The sequence below is a fragment of the Gadus macrocephalus genome, chromosome 4 (assembly GCF_031168955.1).
Source record: "Gadus macrocephalus chromosome 4, ASM3116895v1".
In the NCBI taxonomy this organism is placed as follows: domain Eukaryota; kingdom Metazoa; phylum Chordata; class Actinopteri; order Gadiformes; family Gadidae; genus Gadus; species Gadus macrocephalus.
In genome coordinates this window covers 30,371,719-30,383,926 of record NC_082385.1, presented here as the reverse complement: position 1 = coordinate 30,383,926, position 12,208 = coordinate 30,371,719, and the positions used below count along the sequence as shown (strand labels likewise).

Sequence of the window (12,208 nt, the reverse complement as noted above, 5' to 3'; positions counted from 1 at the left end):
TATGGTTACCTTGTTAGCATGATAATGTTGCTTTAGCATTAGCGCTACAGCTAACAGACAAGTTACTATCGCTAATGTAAAGGTCGATAGTATTAGTCATGTGTGTAAATATACCATGGACCTATTAAAGCAAGGACAGCGGACTAAAACATGGCCTCCCATTCATTCATATAATACACACACTGTAACTCGAGTGTTCACCTCAGCAAGCGAGGGGCATCACACGAGAATGGGCACAATTCAACAAAGGGGGTACAGGCATTGATCTCTGCTGCTTGGATACCAAGGGAATGAAATGTTTTACAATGTCTGCTGCTCACCATACAACAAACGAATACAACTGTATTTTACCGGCCACTGGACCGCAGTAGTTCTAGCGTTTTACTGATGAGATAATTTATGACCTGTTAAACTCACCCTAATGGTGCGTTCCAGGCATCCCGTGTTTTCAAACCCTTCTACCCTCTTGTACTCCCAATTTTAGCTGGTTATTTACAGGCAAAAAAGTGTACCTGGAACGCACTATTATAGGCATGTTTTCCCCTTCACACCTGATTCAAATCAAAGGGTTATTAGCAAATTTCTGCAGAGCTTGATGTCATGGTATTGATTTGAGTTGATGAGATGAACTATAAAATATGTAAACAAATCAAGGATGTAATATCATTTCATAGAACTCATTTTCAGTATTAGGCTAATGTAATTCACTAAACATGCTTATCTTCTTACAACTTGCACCTGGACTATATGCAATGTAAAAAATTGAGTACTGATTTTACTTTGTTGTCTCTACGCAGGCCAGCTCATCAAGTGCTTACATTCAGCAGCTTCTCTCAAAGGATGTCGCCTGCCAGAAAGAACACCTGGAAACGCATATTTGTAGGCACAAAGCTATCCTTAAAGTCTTTGCAGCCCCATTTTAAAAGTGAAGGTCTGTACTTTCCTCATTGAGTATTTTTTTTCTTTGATGTAGTAGATTCTAGGCAGCATAGATTCTAGGCTGATGCTAGATTCTAACTGTGCTAAAAAGCCTGGTCCTCTTTGGAAAAGCATCAGGACCAGCGCCCTGCTAAAACACGAGTCAAACTTGGGAGTTGCATTTCAAAGATGGAATCAGTCAAGAGCCCAGAAGGGTTTCAAGACAGATGCAACATGAGCTGGTTTATCATTCTCAAACATCAATGAATTCATAATGCATGAATGTTAGCTGATCAGTTTAGAGGGAAGGACACGTTGTTGCTTTTTAGTGTCAAAATAGAATTATTGCGCTTGTCTCGCATGTCATGTTGTGATCCGATCACTTTGCGCTGGTATTCGTTGAGTGTCCTTAACCTGGCCAACCACTTGAGCTTTGAGTCTAGGGAGGAGGGTGCTGGAGGAGAAGTCACTCACCAAAACTGTGAATCTTTGTCAGCAGTACACATTTTAAACCCTCTGTGTCAATGTTACATACATTTAAAGAGTTTCTCTCATGTGTACAAATACACAATGCCTCCCTTTATGCAAATAATGTATCAAAATAATTGATTTTTCCTTTTTTTCTCCCTCTGCAAAAGACTGCGATGCCTTTAGAGACCGTAGCAACGCCCCCTCAGAGATTCTGGGTGAGGACGCCCCTGGCTCCTCCCACATGTCCATCCACAGCGAGGAACTGAAGATTCTGAGCGTCTACGGAAAAGGGGAGGGCCCTTTGGCGACGGACAGCCATGACACCCTCTTCACCGTGTCTGAAGTGGAGGCCCTGAACTCGCTGTCTGCGGACCACAGCGTGGCCAAGAGCCTGGAGCGCGGCGAGCGGCTGGTCTGCCGCAAGGAGCTGAGTGTGCAGGTTGGAAATCATTCAACATCCAAAAGAGAGGCTTCCTCTGATACAACTCTAAAACACACCCATAGCCCAAAGCCCACACCTTTATGATTCAGTAAACGTTTTTACACTGCCAAATATGCCCGTCTTATGCCCAACTTTCCCCTGTGTGATCCACGCGTTTACACTGACCGAGGTAATTGACACTAGGCTTTATTTCGCACCCATATTAACTAGGGGTGTGACCGGGTACACGTGTACACGTGTAACCGGTAAGTAAATCATAACCGTTTAGGAAAAATCAGTAAACGAAAACCGAAAAAAACAAATATTTAAATAAAAAATAACACATACTATTTATTTAGCGATTAATAAAGCTGCAAATGTTCCAATTGGACAACATTAAGGAGCTAATAAATGCACGCGATAAATGTTGGGTAACTGAACACCGGGCATTAGGCTACGTCATGTAACGTGTAAGTTCACGGTTCCAGTGCTGGCCTCAACCGTACGTTCACACCAAACGCGACGGGGCGACAAGATCCCATACAAAGTGAACGCAGAGACGCGTATCGGGCAAATTTTTCGCGAGAGAAAACCGGCGCAAGTTTTGATTTGTCACGCCACACTTTTGCCGTGCACAGGCGAGCGCGTTCACGAGAATTTGTTGCGCGAAAAGAATTCGCTCGAGTTCAAATATTTGAACTTTGACGCAAATTTCACGTTATGACGCGTGATGACAGCCAATCGGCGTTCAACAGCGTGGCCACAGAGTCACATGTGTAACGTAACAGCCAATCAGCGTTCAACCGTCAAACTCGGTGCAGTGCAGTCCGGGGTGAACTGCAGCACGGAGGAGAAAGTGAATGTTGCCGTTTGCGACTCCCGGAGCTCTATATATAATATAATAGTATATAATATAATGTTTGTATATATAATATCACGGCCAAAAGCTTGAAATTCGATCTAAACTCTACCCTCGTATAGTGCGACTGCGGTCCACTTAATTTTTTTTAAATAAATGCGATAAGACAGCTTTGCGGTTCTAGGGGCGAGGCTTGGGTAGAGGTGTTGCTGCATTGTCTCCACAACAGAGACGATGCAGCGATATCAACATGAATAGTTGTAACTGGAGAGAAGCAGTCGCATTTAAAGAAGACGAAAGATGGTCGATCTAAGAGAAAGTACCTGGCAAACTTTCCTTACAATGCTTCGTCAGAAAAGTGGTTTGCCCAAAAAAATATTTCGGCATCTTTGCACTTGTAAATAGTTAATCACGTTTTATCCTACACTCAGATTTGAACTCATTCTTGCATGCGAGGGTCTTGAATCAAACAATATGTTAATATTTATTTGCAATTCATTGTAAAGAGTCCTACACTCGGTGTGTAGGAAAGCCAAGAAAGCCAGCTCAGAGACGAAGGCAAGGCAAGGCAACTTTATTCATGTAGCACTTTTCATACACAAGGCACTCAGTGATTCACATATAAACATTGTCATACAATAAAATAAAATAACTGATAAGTAAAAGAAAACATAACAAAGTTAAAAAGGCATTTTAGTATTACAATAGAAAATAAAGGCAAAGTTAAAAAAGCTTTTTAGAAAGTGCAATGTATTTAAGATTTAGCAGAAAGCTAAAGCAAACATAGAAGTCTTCAAGGGGGAAGGGGGATTTTACCCCCTCGGTTTAACACGGGCAAGACATTGAAATTGCAGGGCGTGCCAAGCCGCGACCGAACCAGCTTGGCAGTGTGAAAAGGCATAATGTGTCGGTAGTGGGGATTGACAACTATTCTGTGTAAATGAAAGAATATGTCTTGTGTGTGTTTCCTTCTTTATGTGGAAAGCAGCAGACCCCAGACACCATTTCAATCAAGGTTGAAGAGGATATTGGTGGAGGCTTGCCCGCCGTGGGTTAGTTATACACATTGCATCTATGCAAGCAAACGACCTGGATCAACTGAGAATGTACTTGATTTTACCTGCGCTAAAAAGCCTGGTCCTCTTTGGAAAAGCATCATGACCAGCGCCCTGCTAAAACACGAGTCAAACTTGGGAGTAGCATTTCAAAGATGGAATCAGTCAAGAGCCCAGAAGGGTTTCAAGACAGATGCCACATGAGCTGGTTTATCATTCTCAAACATCACTGAATTCATAATGTATGAATGTTAGCTGATCAGCTTAGAGGGAAGGACACGTTGTTGCTTTTTAGTGTCAAAATAGAATTATTGTGCTTGCCTCGCATGTCATGTTGTGATCAGATCACTTTGCGCTGGTGTTCGTTGAGTGTCCTTAACCTGGCCAACCACTTGAGCTTTGAGTCTAGGGAGGAGGTTGCTGGAGGAGACGTCCCTCTCCAGAACTGTGAATCTTTGTCAGCAGTACACATTTTAAACCCTCTGTGTCAATGTTGCATACATTTAAAGAGTTTCTTTGACTTGTACAAATACACAATGCCTCCCTTTATGCAAATAATGTATCAAAACAATAACTTTTTCCTTTTTTTCTCCCTCTGCAGAAGACTGCGATGCCTTTGGAGACCGTAGCACTCAGCGCAACGACACCTCAGAGAATCTGGGTGTAGTCGCCCCTGGCTCCTCCCACATGTCCAGCCACAGCGAGGAACTGCTGGTTAGCAGAATAAAGAATATGTTGGCATTTTTGCACTTGTAAATAATTAATAGTGTTTTAGCCTACTGTGAGAAGGTGAAATCCTCCACCTTCTCACACCTACACTCAGATAAAAATAAATACACAGGGAAGACATTGAAATTGCAGGACGTTCCAAGTGCAGTGTAAAAATGCCTAATCTGTCGGTAGTGGGGATTGACAACTATTCTGTGAAAATGAAAGAATATGTCTTGTGTGTGTTTCCTTCTTTATGTGGAAAGCAGCAGACACCAGACACCATTTCAATCAAAGTAGAAGAGGATATTGGTCGAGGCATGCCCGCCGTAGGTTGGTAATACACATTGCATCTATGCAAGAAAACAACTGTGATAAACTGAGAATGTACTCGATTTTGCCTTCTCAGCAGGAGCATTTAACCCTTGACCATCCAAAGGGCGACAAGGAAAATGCATAATCAACACACAGAAGTTGGAAAGAATGTCCAAATATAGTTCTTCCAATACACAAGTGTGTACAAAGTGCATGCTGTATACCTTTTGTGAAAAAGATTAATTAAAACATTACTTTCTCTCTGTTTTCCTCTCTGAAGAAGACGGCAATGACATTAGAGACTTCAGCACGCAGCGCTGCGCCACCTCGGAGAGTCTGCGTGTGGACGCCCCTGGCTCCTCCCACATGTCAAGTCACAGCGGGGAGCTGCGCATCCTGAGCGTTTACGGACAAGGGGAGGGCCCACTGGCGGTGGACGGCCATGACACCCTTTTTGCCGCGTCAGAACTGGAGGCCTTGAGCTCGCTGTCCTCAGACCACAGCGTGGCCAAGAGCCTGAACTGCAGCGTGCGACTCGTCCGCCTTGAGGAGCTGACTGGGCATCAGGGCTGCCGCAAGGGCCGGCCCGGTGTCTTGTGTGGAAAGGTTATTCCCAACAATGCCAATATGATTGTCCACATGAGGACTCACTCCGGGGAAAAGCCCTACAAGTGTGACCAATGCACGAAGGGCTTCAGTCTGAAAAGCCACTTGAAGAGCCACATGAGGACTCACTCCGGTGAGAAGCCCTACAAGTGTGACCAATGCACGAAGCGCTGCCGAAGCACAAGCCACCAGAATTGCCTCATAATGACTCACTCTGGGGAGAGGCCCTATAGGTGTGACCAATGCACGAAGCGCTTCCAGCGGAAATGCGACCTGAAGATCCACCTGAGGACTCACTCTGGGGAGAAGCCCTACAAGTGTGACCAATGCACGAAGTGGTTCAGTCAGAAAAGCCACTTGACGGGCCACTTGAGGACTCACTCCGGTGAGAAGCCATACAGGTGTGACCAATGCACGAAGTGCTTCAGTCTGAAAGACCTCCTGAAGCGCCACATGAGAACTCACTCTGGGGAGAAGCCCTACAAGTGTGAACAATGCACGAAGGGCTTCATTCTGAAAGACCTCCTGAAGCGCCACATGAGAACTCACTCTGGGGAGAATCCCTACAAGTGTGACCAATGCAAGAAATGCTTCCGTCTGAAATGCCGCCTGAAGCGCCACATGATGACTCACTCTGGGGAGAAGCCCTACAAGTGTGAACAATGCACGAAGGGCTTCATTCTGAAAGACCACCTGAAGCGCCACATGATGACTCACTCTGGGGAGAAGCCCTACAAGTGTGACCAATGCACGAAGCGCTTCAGTCTGAAAAGCAACCTGAATATCCACATGAGGACTCACCCTAGGGAGAAGCCCTACAAGTGTGACCAATGCACGATGCGCTTCAGTCAGAAAGGCACCCTGAAGATCCACATGAGGACTCACTCTGGGGAGAAGCCCTACAGGTGTGACCAATGCACGAAGGGCTTCCAACGGAAATGCAACCTGAAGATCCACCTGAGGACTCACTCTGGGGAAAAGCCCTGCGTGTGTCTGCACTGCAACGCCAGCTACAGCGACCCAAGCAATTTGCGTGTGCACATGCTCAAGCACACTTTGACACGGGGTAACGGGACGCTTTGATTGAGACCTCTGTCCTGTATTGATTGAAATTACTGCTTTTTGTTTTTCTTTTCATCATGATTAAACGCCTTCAACTTTTGATTCGCCTGATTTTCGTGGAGTGTAGGATTGGCCAGAGGAGAGACCAAGTTGAATTGCAATTCACAATAGGGATGAAGTGGACATGGCTGCAAGGCAGTTAAATGAATCTACACAACAAAGAAGTCTTTGGATTGGCCTCAGTATCAAACTTGGTGCCCACAGTTGCAAATCCAAAACTACCAACACCTTTCGATTAGAGAGGGCAGGAGGTATCTCTAGTTCCATGGAGAATGGTTAGAAATTCATTGAAATAGACAAATTATTCAAACGGGGATTATATAATTTGTATGTTAAAGTCTGCTTGATATTGCCACGACACTCATTACCCTTATCTTTGTTAGCTTATTACAAAAAGCCTGCAAAGTTCACTTGTGAAATAGACTGCGATTGAACCCCACATTATACATGATTGTGTTCATTCCACTTACCTTCCCATTCTTTGCGCTTAATGCTAACTACCTTGGATGGATTGTATCATAATGGTTGAAGATGAACCATTTTAAATGGTCCCTGGTTAAATGTCGAGATCTCAGTGATGCTCAGTTTAAGCCGGTCCTCCCTCTAGAATGCAGCATTATTCTAACGGGACAAAGTCAGAAGATTCCTAGCATTGGTCCCCCTTCACTCCCTGTTTACAGCAGCGGCTGGTGGTGATCCAATTCGTGGGTGGGGTGCAGTAATGGACGGGGGTCCTCCCAAAGAAAATATAGAATTGGTTTCTGGGATGCCCACAAGCTAAAAAAATATTCTGATTCATAGCCTACATCCTGACTTGCAGGGCCTGGACAAGCTTACACTACTTTCACTTTCATTCAACGAGCCATTGCTATTTGACCCATGGTTGTTATTCTGATATTGAGGCATATCATGATCAATGTCCTATAGTGTTTTACCCGAGTCTCAAGGTCTATTTCAAATGCAGTTTGGGACCGTTGTATCATTTTTTTTTTTTAAATACATGCTGAAAGACTTGATTAATATGTAATTTACTTGATCCTTTTAAGTATAACATTGCATGAGGAGTCCATTCCTCCACTGAAATGGGTAGAAAGTGCTTTTACGACTCTGCTAACTAACTATCACTTCTCTCTGCATGTAGTCATGTTGCGCAATGCACGAATGCTGCTGAGGGAGGTAACCTATTTGATTCATTGGCTGAATTGTCCAATCAGCTCCAAATTACTACAATGAGTTGAGACACAGTGTAGTGTCAAGTGTTTCTTTAATACTCTTGGTAGGATAACAAACCTACCATGATTAATCAGGGGTTGGGTTTGTGTCGGGTCTCTTATTTTTCTGTTTAGTGTGTGTCTGTGTCTGTGTCTGTGTCCTGTGTGAACTTCCTAAGCCAGAGGGAAACTTTGAACCAATGCAAAAGGCTTAAAATGTACCACAATATCAAAACTAAAAAAGTAATGAATTGTTATGAGCTGGAGCAGTGAATTTCTGTTTTTCTTTTACTTGTTTGATGGTTTCGGTTAATCTGTTCAAATATTGTGTTATTGTTTGGTCCAAAAGCTTTGATTTCTTTTAACATACGAGCTGAACATCATCATCATAATTAAAAAAAAAACGGTATAATTTGAACTTTATTATTTATTGTTTAGGATTATTTTCTTGCGTTTTAATACTCGTTATTTAGTTTGAATTATTTTTAACCATGTTCAATGAAAAAAAAAAAATATATTACGGGGAAAGGTTACCTCCCCTTTCTCTTATTTTTCCCGGCCAGATTATTTGTCCCGACCGCCCATGAGAAAATGTGTTACGAAAGTGTACACATAGTTCTTTCCTTGAGAGACACCGTGGCTTGCAAACGAGCGAAGCATCGTAGTTGCTCAGTGTTTGGATGTACAAATGAACACAAACGTCTATATTTTGTTAATTCACCCGAGCCGCTGAAGAACCAGTGGGTTAATTTTATTGTCTCTGGAAATGCGCCAGTCTGCGCCAATCATTTCACTGACGACTGCTTCCTCAACTTGGGCGAATACAAAGCTGGACTTGCTCAATGTCTGAAAATCAAGTCTGGATCAGTACCAACTCTCCTCGGCTCAGCTCCAAACCTCGAAAAAGTAAGTTAACTAACGCCATATCATTGTGTTGCTTTACTGTATATGGTTACCTTGTTAGCATGATAATGTTGCTTTAGCATTAGCGCTACAGCTAACAGCCAAGTTACTATCGCTAATGTTACGGTAGATACTGATAGCATCAGTTATGTGTGTAAATACCACGGACCTATGAAAGCAAGGACAGCGGACTAATACATGGCCGCCCAATCATTCCTATAATACACACACTGTAACTCGAGTGTGCACCTCAGAAAGTAAGGGGCATCACACGAGAATGGGCACAATTCAACAAAGGGGCTACAGGCACTGATCTCTACTGCTTGGAGACCAAGGGAATGCAATGTTTAACAATGTCTGCTCACCATACAACAAACGAATACAACTGTATTTTACCGGCCACTGGACCGCAGTAGTTCTAGCGTTTTACTGATGAGGAGATGATCGACCTGTTAAACTCAACCTAAATACATATGGTGCATTCCAGGCAACCCGTGTTTTCTACCCTTCTACCCTCTTGTACTCCCAGTTTTAGCTGGTTATTTACGGGCAAAAAAAGTGTACCTGGAACGCACTATTATAGGCATGTTTTCCCCTTCACACCAGATTCAAATCAAAGGGTTATTAGCAAATTTCTGCAGAGCTTGATTTCATGGTATTGAGTTGATGAGATGAACTATAAAATATGTAAACAAATCAAGGATGTAATATCATTTCATATAACTCATTTTAAGTATTAGGCTAATGTAATTCACTAAACATGTGATGTTGATAGGTTTTCAATGTAGTGAGTCCCCGGGACCCACAGGTGGCGAGTTTGGTGGGTCCCTGAGAAATTCAATGGGTCGACTCCCCAGTTTAAAAATGTGTTTCTTTTTTATTATTATTCTATTTCTTAAATTAAATTAATAGTGTTAAACTCCTTGATGGTGGTATGATATGGTTAGAGCTTGAGTACTCAACCTTTCATGTTTAACACTAGAAACGCCGGGCCATTTTTACTTACTCCTAGCGCCGCAAGAGGGGTCAAACCCCTAAGTCATTTTAATGAGAGGCTGTGCATTTGCACATAATGATCACTAGGTGGCGCCAATGAGCTATTACCGCGCGAGCGCCACATTTGTGTGTGTGTGTGTGTGTGTGTCACAAGTCTAGTCCTCACGATTTTGTCATAAATGTACATATATTCAATGTTTGATTTGTTTGATTTGCTCATTTGACACGAATGAGCACAGCATCGAGCAGTGGAAACGTGGGTTTATTTACTCTGAAGTTCGTATTTTTAATTGTTGAAATGAAATCAGCAGTGACGAGCTAGTTGTTTTGGTAGCGGCTAAATTAGCATGTCGCGATACTTTGTACAGGAGATCACGTCTGCGCCGAGTAGATGCGCAGAGGGTTGAAACAGCGCTTGTCCGATCTGCTCACAAGAAGGTTTTTTGGGCCAGTTACTGGGTGTGTTCGAAACCGCCTACTTGCTTACTGCTTACTACCTACTAAATATTTGGCTTACTTCTCGAATCCTTAAATAATGATTGAGTAATCCATTTGAGTAATCGACGTTCAGAAGACCGTCCTTACTTAACCACCTCAAATGACGTGAATCAAATGACGTGTCAATAACCTACCGACCGGGCGCCGTTAATAAACATTATAAATAAATATATAAACGTCACATTTAACGTCACAGTACACCTCCAACCTAAGGATTTGCGGTGATATGTTAAAACAATTGTTAAACAATTATTAAAAGCACTGCTGCTGCGGCTCCCCGTTTAGCGCCATTGCTTCCACTGTTCTTTTGAATAGACGCAGTGCATTCTGGGGCAGTTTAGTACGTCTAGTAAGCTAGCGATGCTTACTCAAAATCTTTCCGGAAGTAGAAGACATTCGGATACTACTCGCTTACCTAAACTCGCTTACTAAGTTCTCGCTTACTCAATTTGACGTCATAGTTAGTATGAGTAGTAAGCAAGTACGCGGTTTCGAACACACCCACTGTGATTAAACACGAGTTGTTTAATGTTCACAATGTATCGTTTTTCATGGGGAAAATGAGATGCGTCCCGGGACGCATGGATAGTGAGTTTAGTGCGTCCTTTCAGATTTTAATGCGTCAGGGACGCAGGACGCATACCTAGAAACATCACTGTGCTTATATCTTCTTACAACTTGCACCTGGACTATATGCAATATAAAAAATTGAGTACTGATTTTACTTTGTTCTCTCTACGCAGGCCAGCTCATCAAGTGCTTACATTCAGCAGCTTCTTTCAAGGGATGTCGCCTGCCAGAAAGAACACCTGGAAACGCATATTTGTAGGCACACATCCATCCTTAAAGTCTTGGCAGCCCCATTTTAAAAGTGAGTGTGTACTTTCCTCATTAAGTATTTTTTTTCTTTGATGTAGTAGATTTAGGCAGCATAGATTCTAGGCTGATGCTAGATTCTAACTGCGCTAAAAAGCCTGGTCTTCTTGGAAAATCATCAGGACCAGCGCCCTGCTAAAACACGAGTCAAACTTGGGAGTTGCATTTCAAAGATGGAATCAGTCAAGAGTCCAGAAGGGTTTCAAGACAGATGCCACATGAGCTGGTTTATCATTCTCAATCATCAATGAATTCATAATGCATGAATGTTAACTGATCAGTTTAGAGGGAAGGACACGTTGTTGCTTTTTAGTATCGAAATAGAATTATTGCGCTTGTCTCGCATGTCATGTTGTGATCAGATCACTTGGCGCTGGTGTTCGTTGAGGGTCCTTAACCTGGCCAACCACTTGAGCTTTGAGTCTAGGGAGGAGGGTGCTGAAGGAGATGTCCCTCTCCAAAACTGTGAATCTTTGTCAGCAGTACACATTTTATACCCTCTGTGTCAATGTTACATACATTTAAAGAGTTTCTCTCATGTGTACAAATACACAATGCCTCCCTTTATGCAAATAATGTATCAAAACAATAGATTTTTCCTTTTTTCTCCCTCTGCAAAAGGCTGCGATGCCTTTAGAGACCGTAGCACTCATCGCAACGCTACCTCAGAGATTCTGGGTGAGGACGCCCCTGGCTCCTCCCACATGTCCATCCACATCGAGGAACTGAAGATTCTGAGTGTCTACGGAAAAGGGGAGGGCCCCTTGGCGACGGACGGCCATGACACCCTCTTCACCGCGTCTGAAGTGGAGGCCCTGAACTCGCTGTCTGCAGACCACAGCGTGGCCAAGAGCCTGGAGCGCGGCGAGCGGCTGGTCTGCCGCGAGGAGCTGAGTGTGCAGGTTGGAAATCATTCAACATCCAAAAGAGAGGCTTCCTCTGTTACAACTCTAAAACAGACCCATAGAAAGCCCACACCTTTATGATTCAGTAAACGTTTTTACACTGCCAAATATGCCTGTCTTGTGCCCAACTTTTCCCCTTTGTGATCCGCGCGTTTACACTGACCGAGGTAATTTACGGGCTTTATTTCGCACCCCTATTAACCCTCTCTGACCTTACACATATTGGAGGTTTGATTTTGATGTAAATGCGATAAGACAGCTTTGCGGTTCTAGGGGCGAGGCTTGGGTAGAGGTGTTGCTGCATTGTCTCTACAACAGAGACGATGCAGCGATATCAACATGAA

The 12,208-nt window shown here is 43.4% G+C and overlaps 2 protein-coding genes across 4 annotated transcripts in view; both read left to right on the top strand.

Annotated features, from left to right (window-relative positions):
* The window catches only part of LOC132455203 (zinc finger protein 431-like), a 36,125-nt gene extending 28,021 nt beyond the window's left edge, over positions 1 to 8,104 (top strand). The window contains exon 5 of the mRNA XM_060049011.1: positions 5,028 to 8,104. Within this exon, the coding sequence (XP_059904994.1) occupies positions 5,028 to 6,436 (1,409 nt within the window). The 3' untranslated portion in view covers positions 6,437 to 8,104. The remainder of the gene's footprint in view (positions 1 to 5,027) is intronic.
* The window catches only part of LOC132455180 (zinc finger protein 431-like), a 66,247-nt gene that overhangs the window by 48,381 nt on the left and 5,658 nt on the right, over positions 1 to 12,208 (top strand). For 2 of the 3 annotated variants that reach the window (XM_060048972.1, XM_060048971.1), the window contains exons 1-3: positions 8,220 to 8,592; positions 10,827 to 10,954; positions 11,581 to 11,861. In XM_060048972.1, coding sequence (XP_059904955.1) covers positions 10,870 to 10,954; positions 11,581 to 11,861 — 366 coding nt within the window. In that variant the 5' untranslated portion in view covers positions 8,220 to 8,592; positions 10,827 to 10,869. Of the gene's footprint in view, positions 1 to 3,657; positions 3,722 to 8,219; positions 8,593 to 10,826; positions 10,955 to 11,580; positions 11,862 to 12,208 lie in introns of those variants that run through there. The other variant, XM_060048970.1, reaches the window with a different exon arrangement.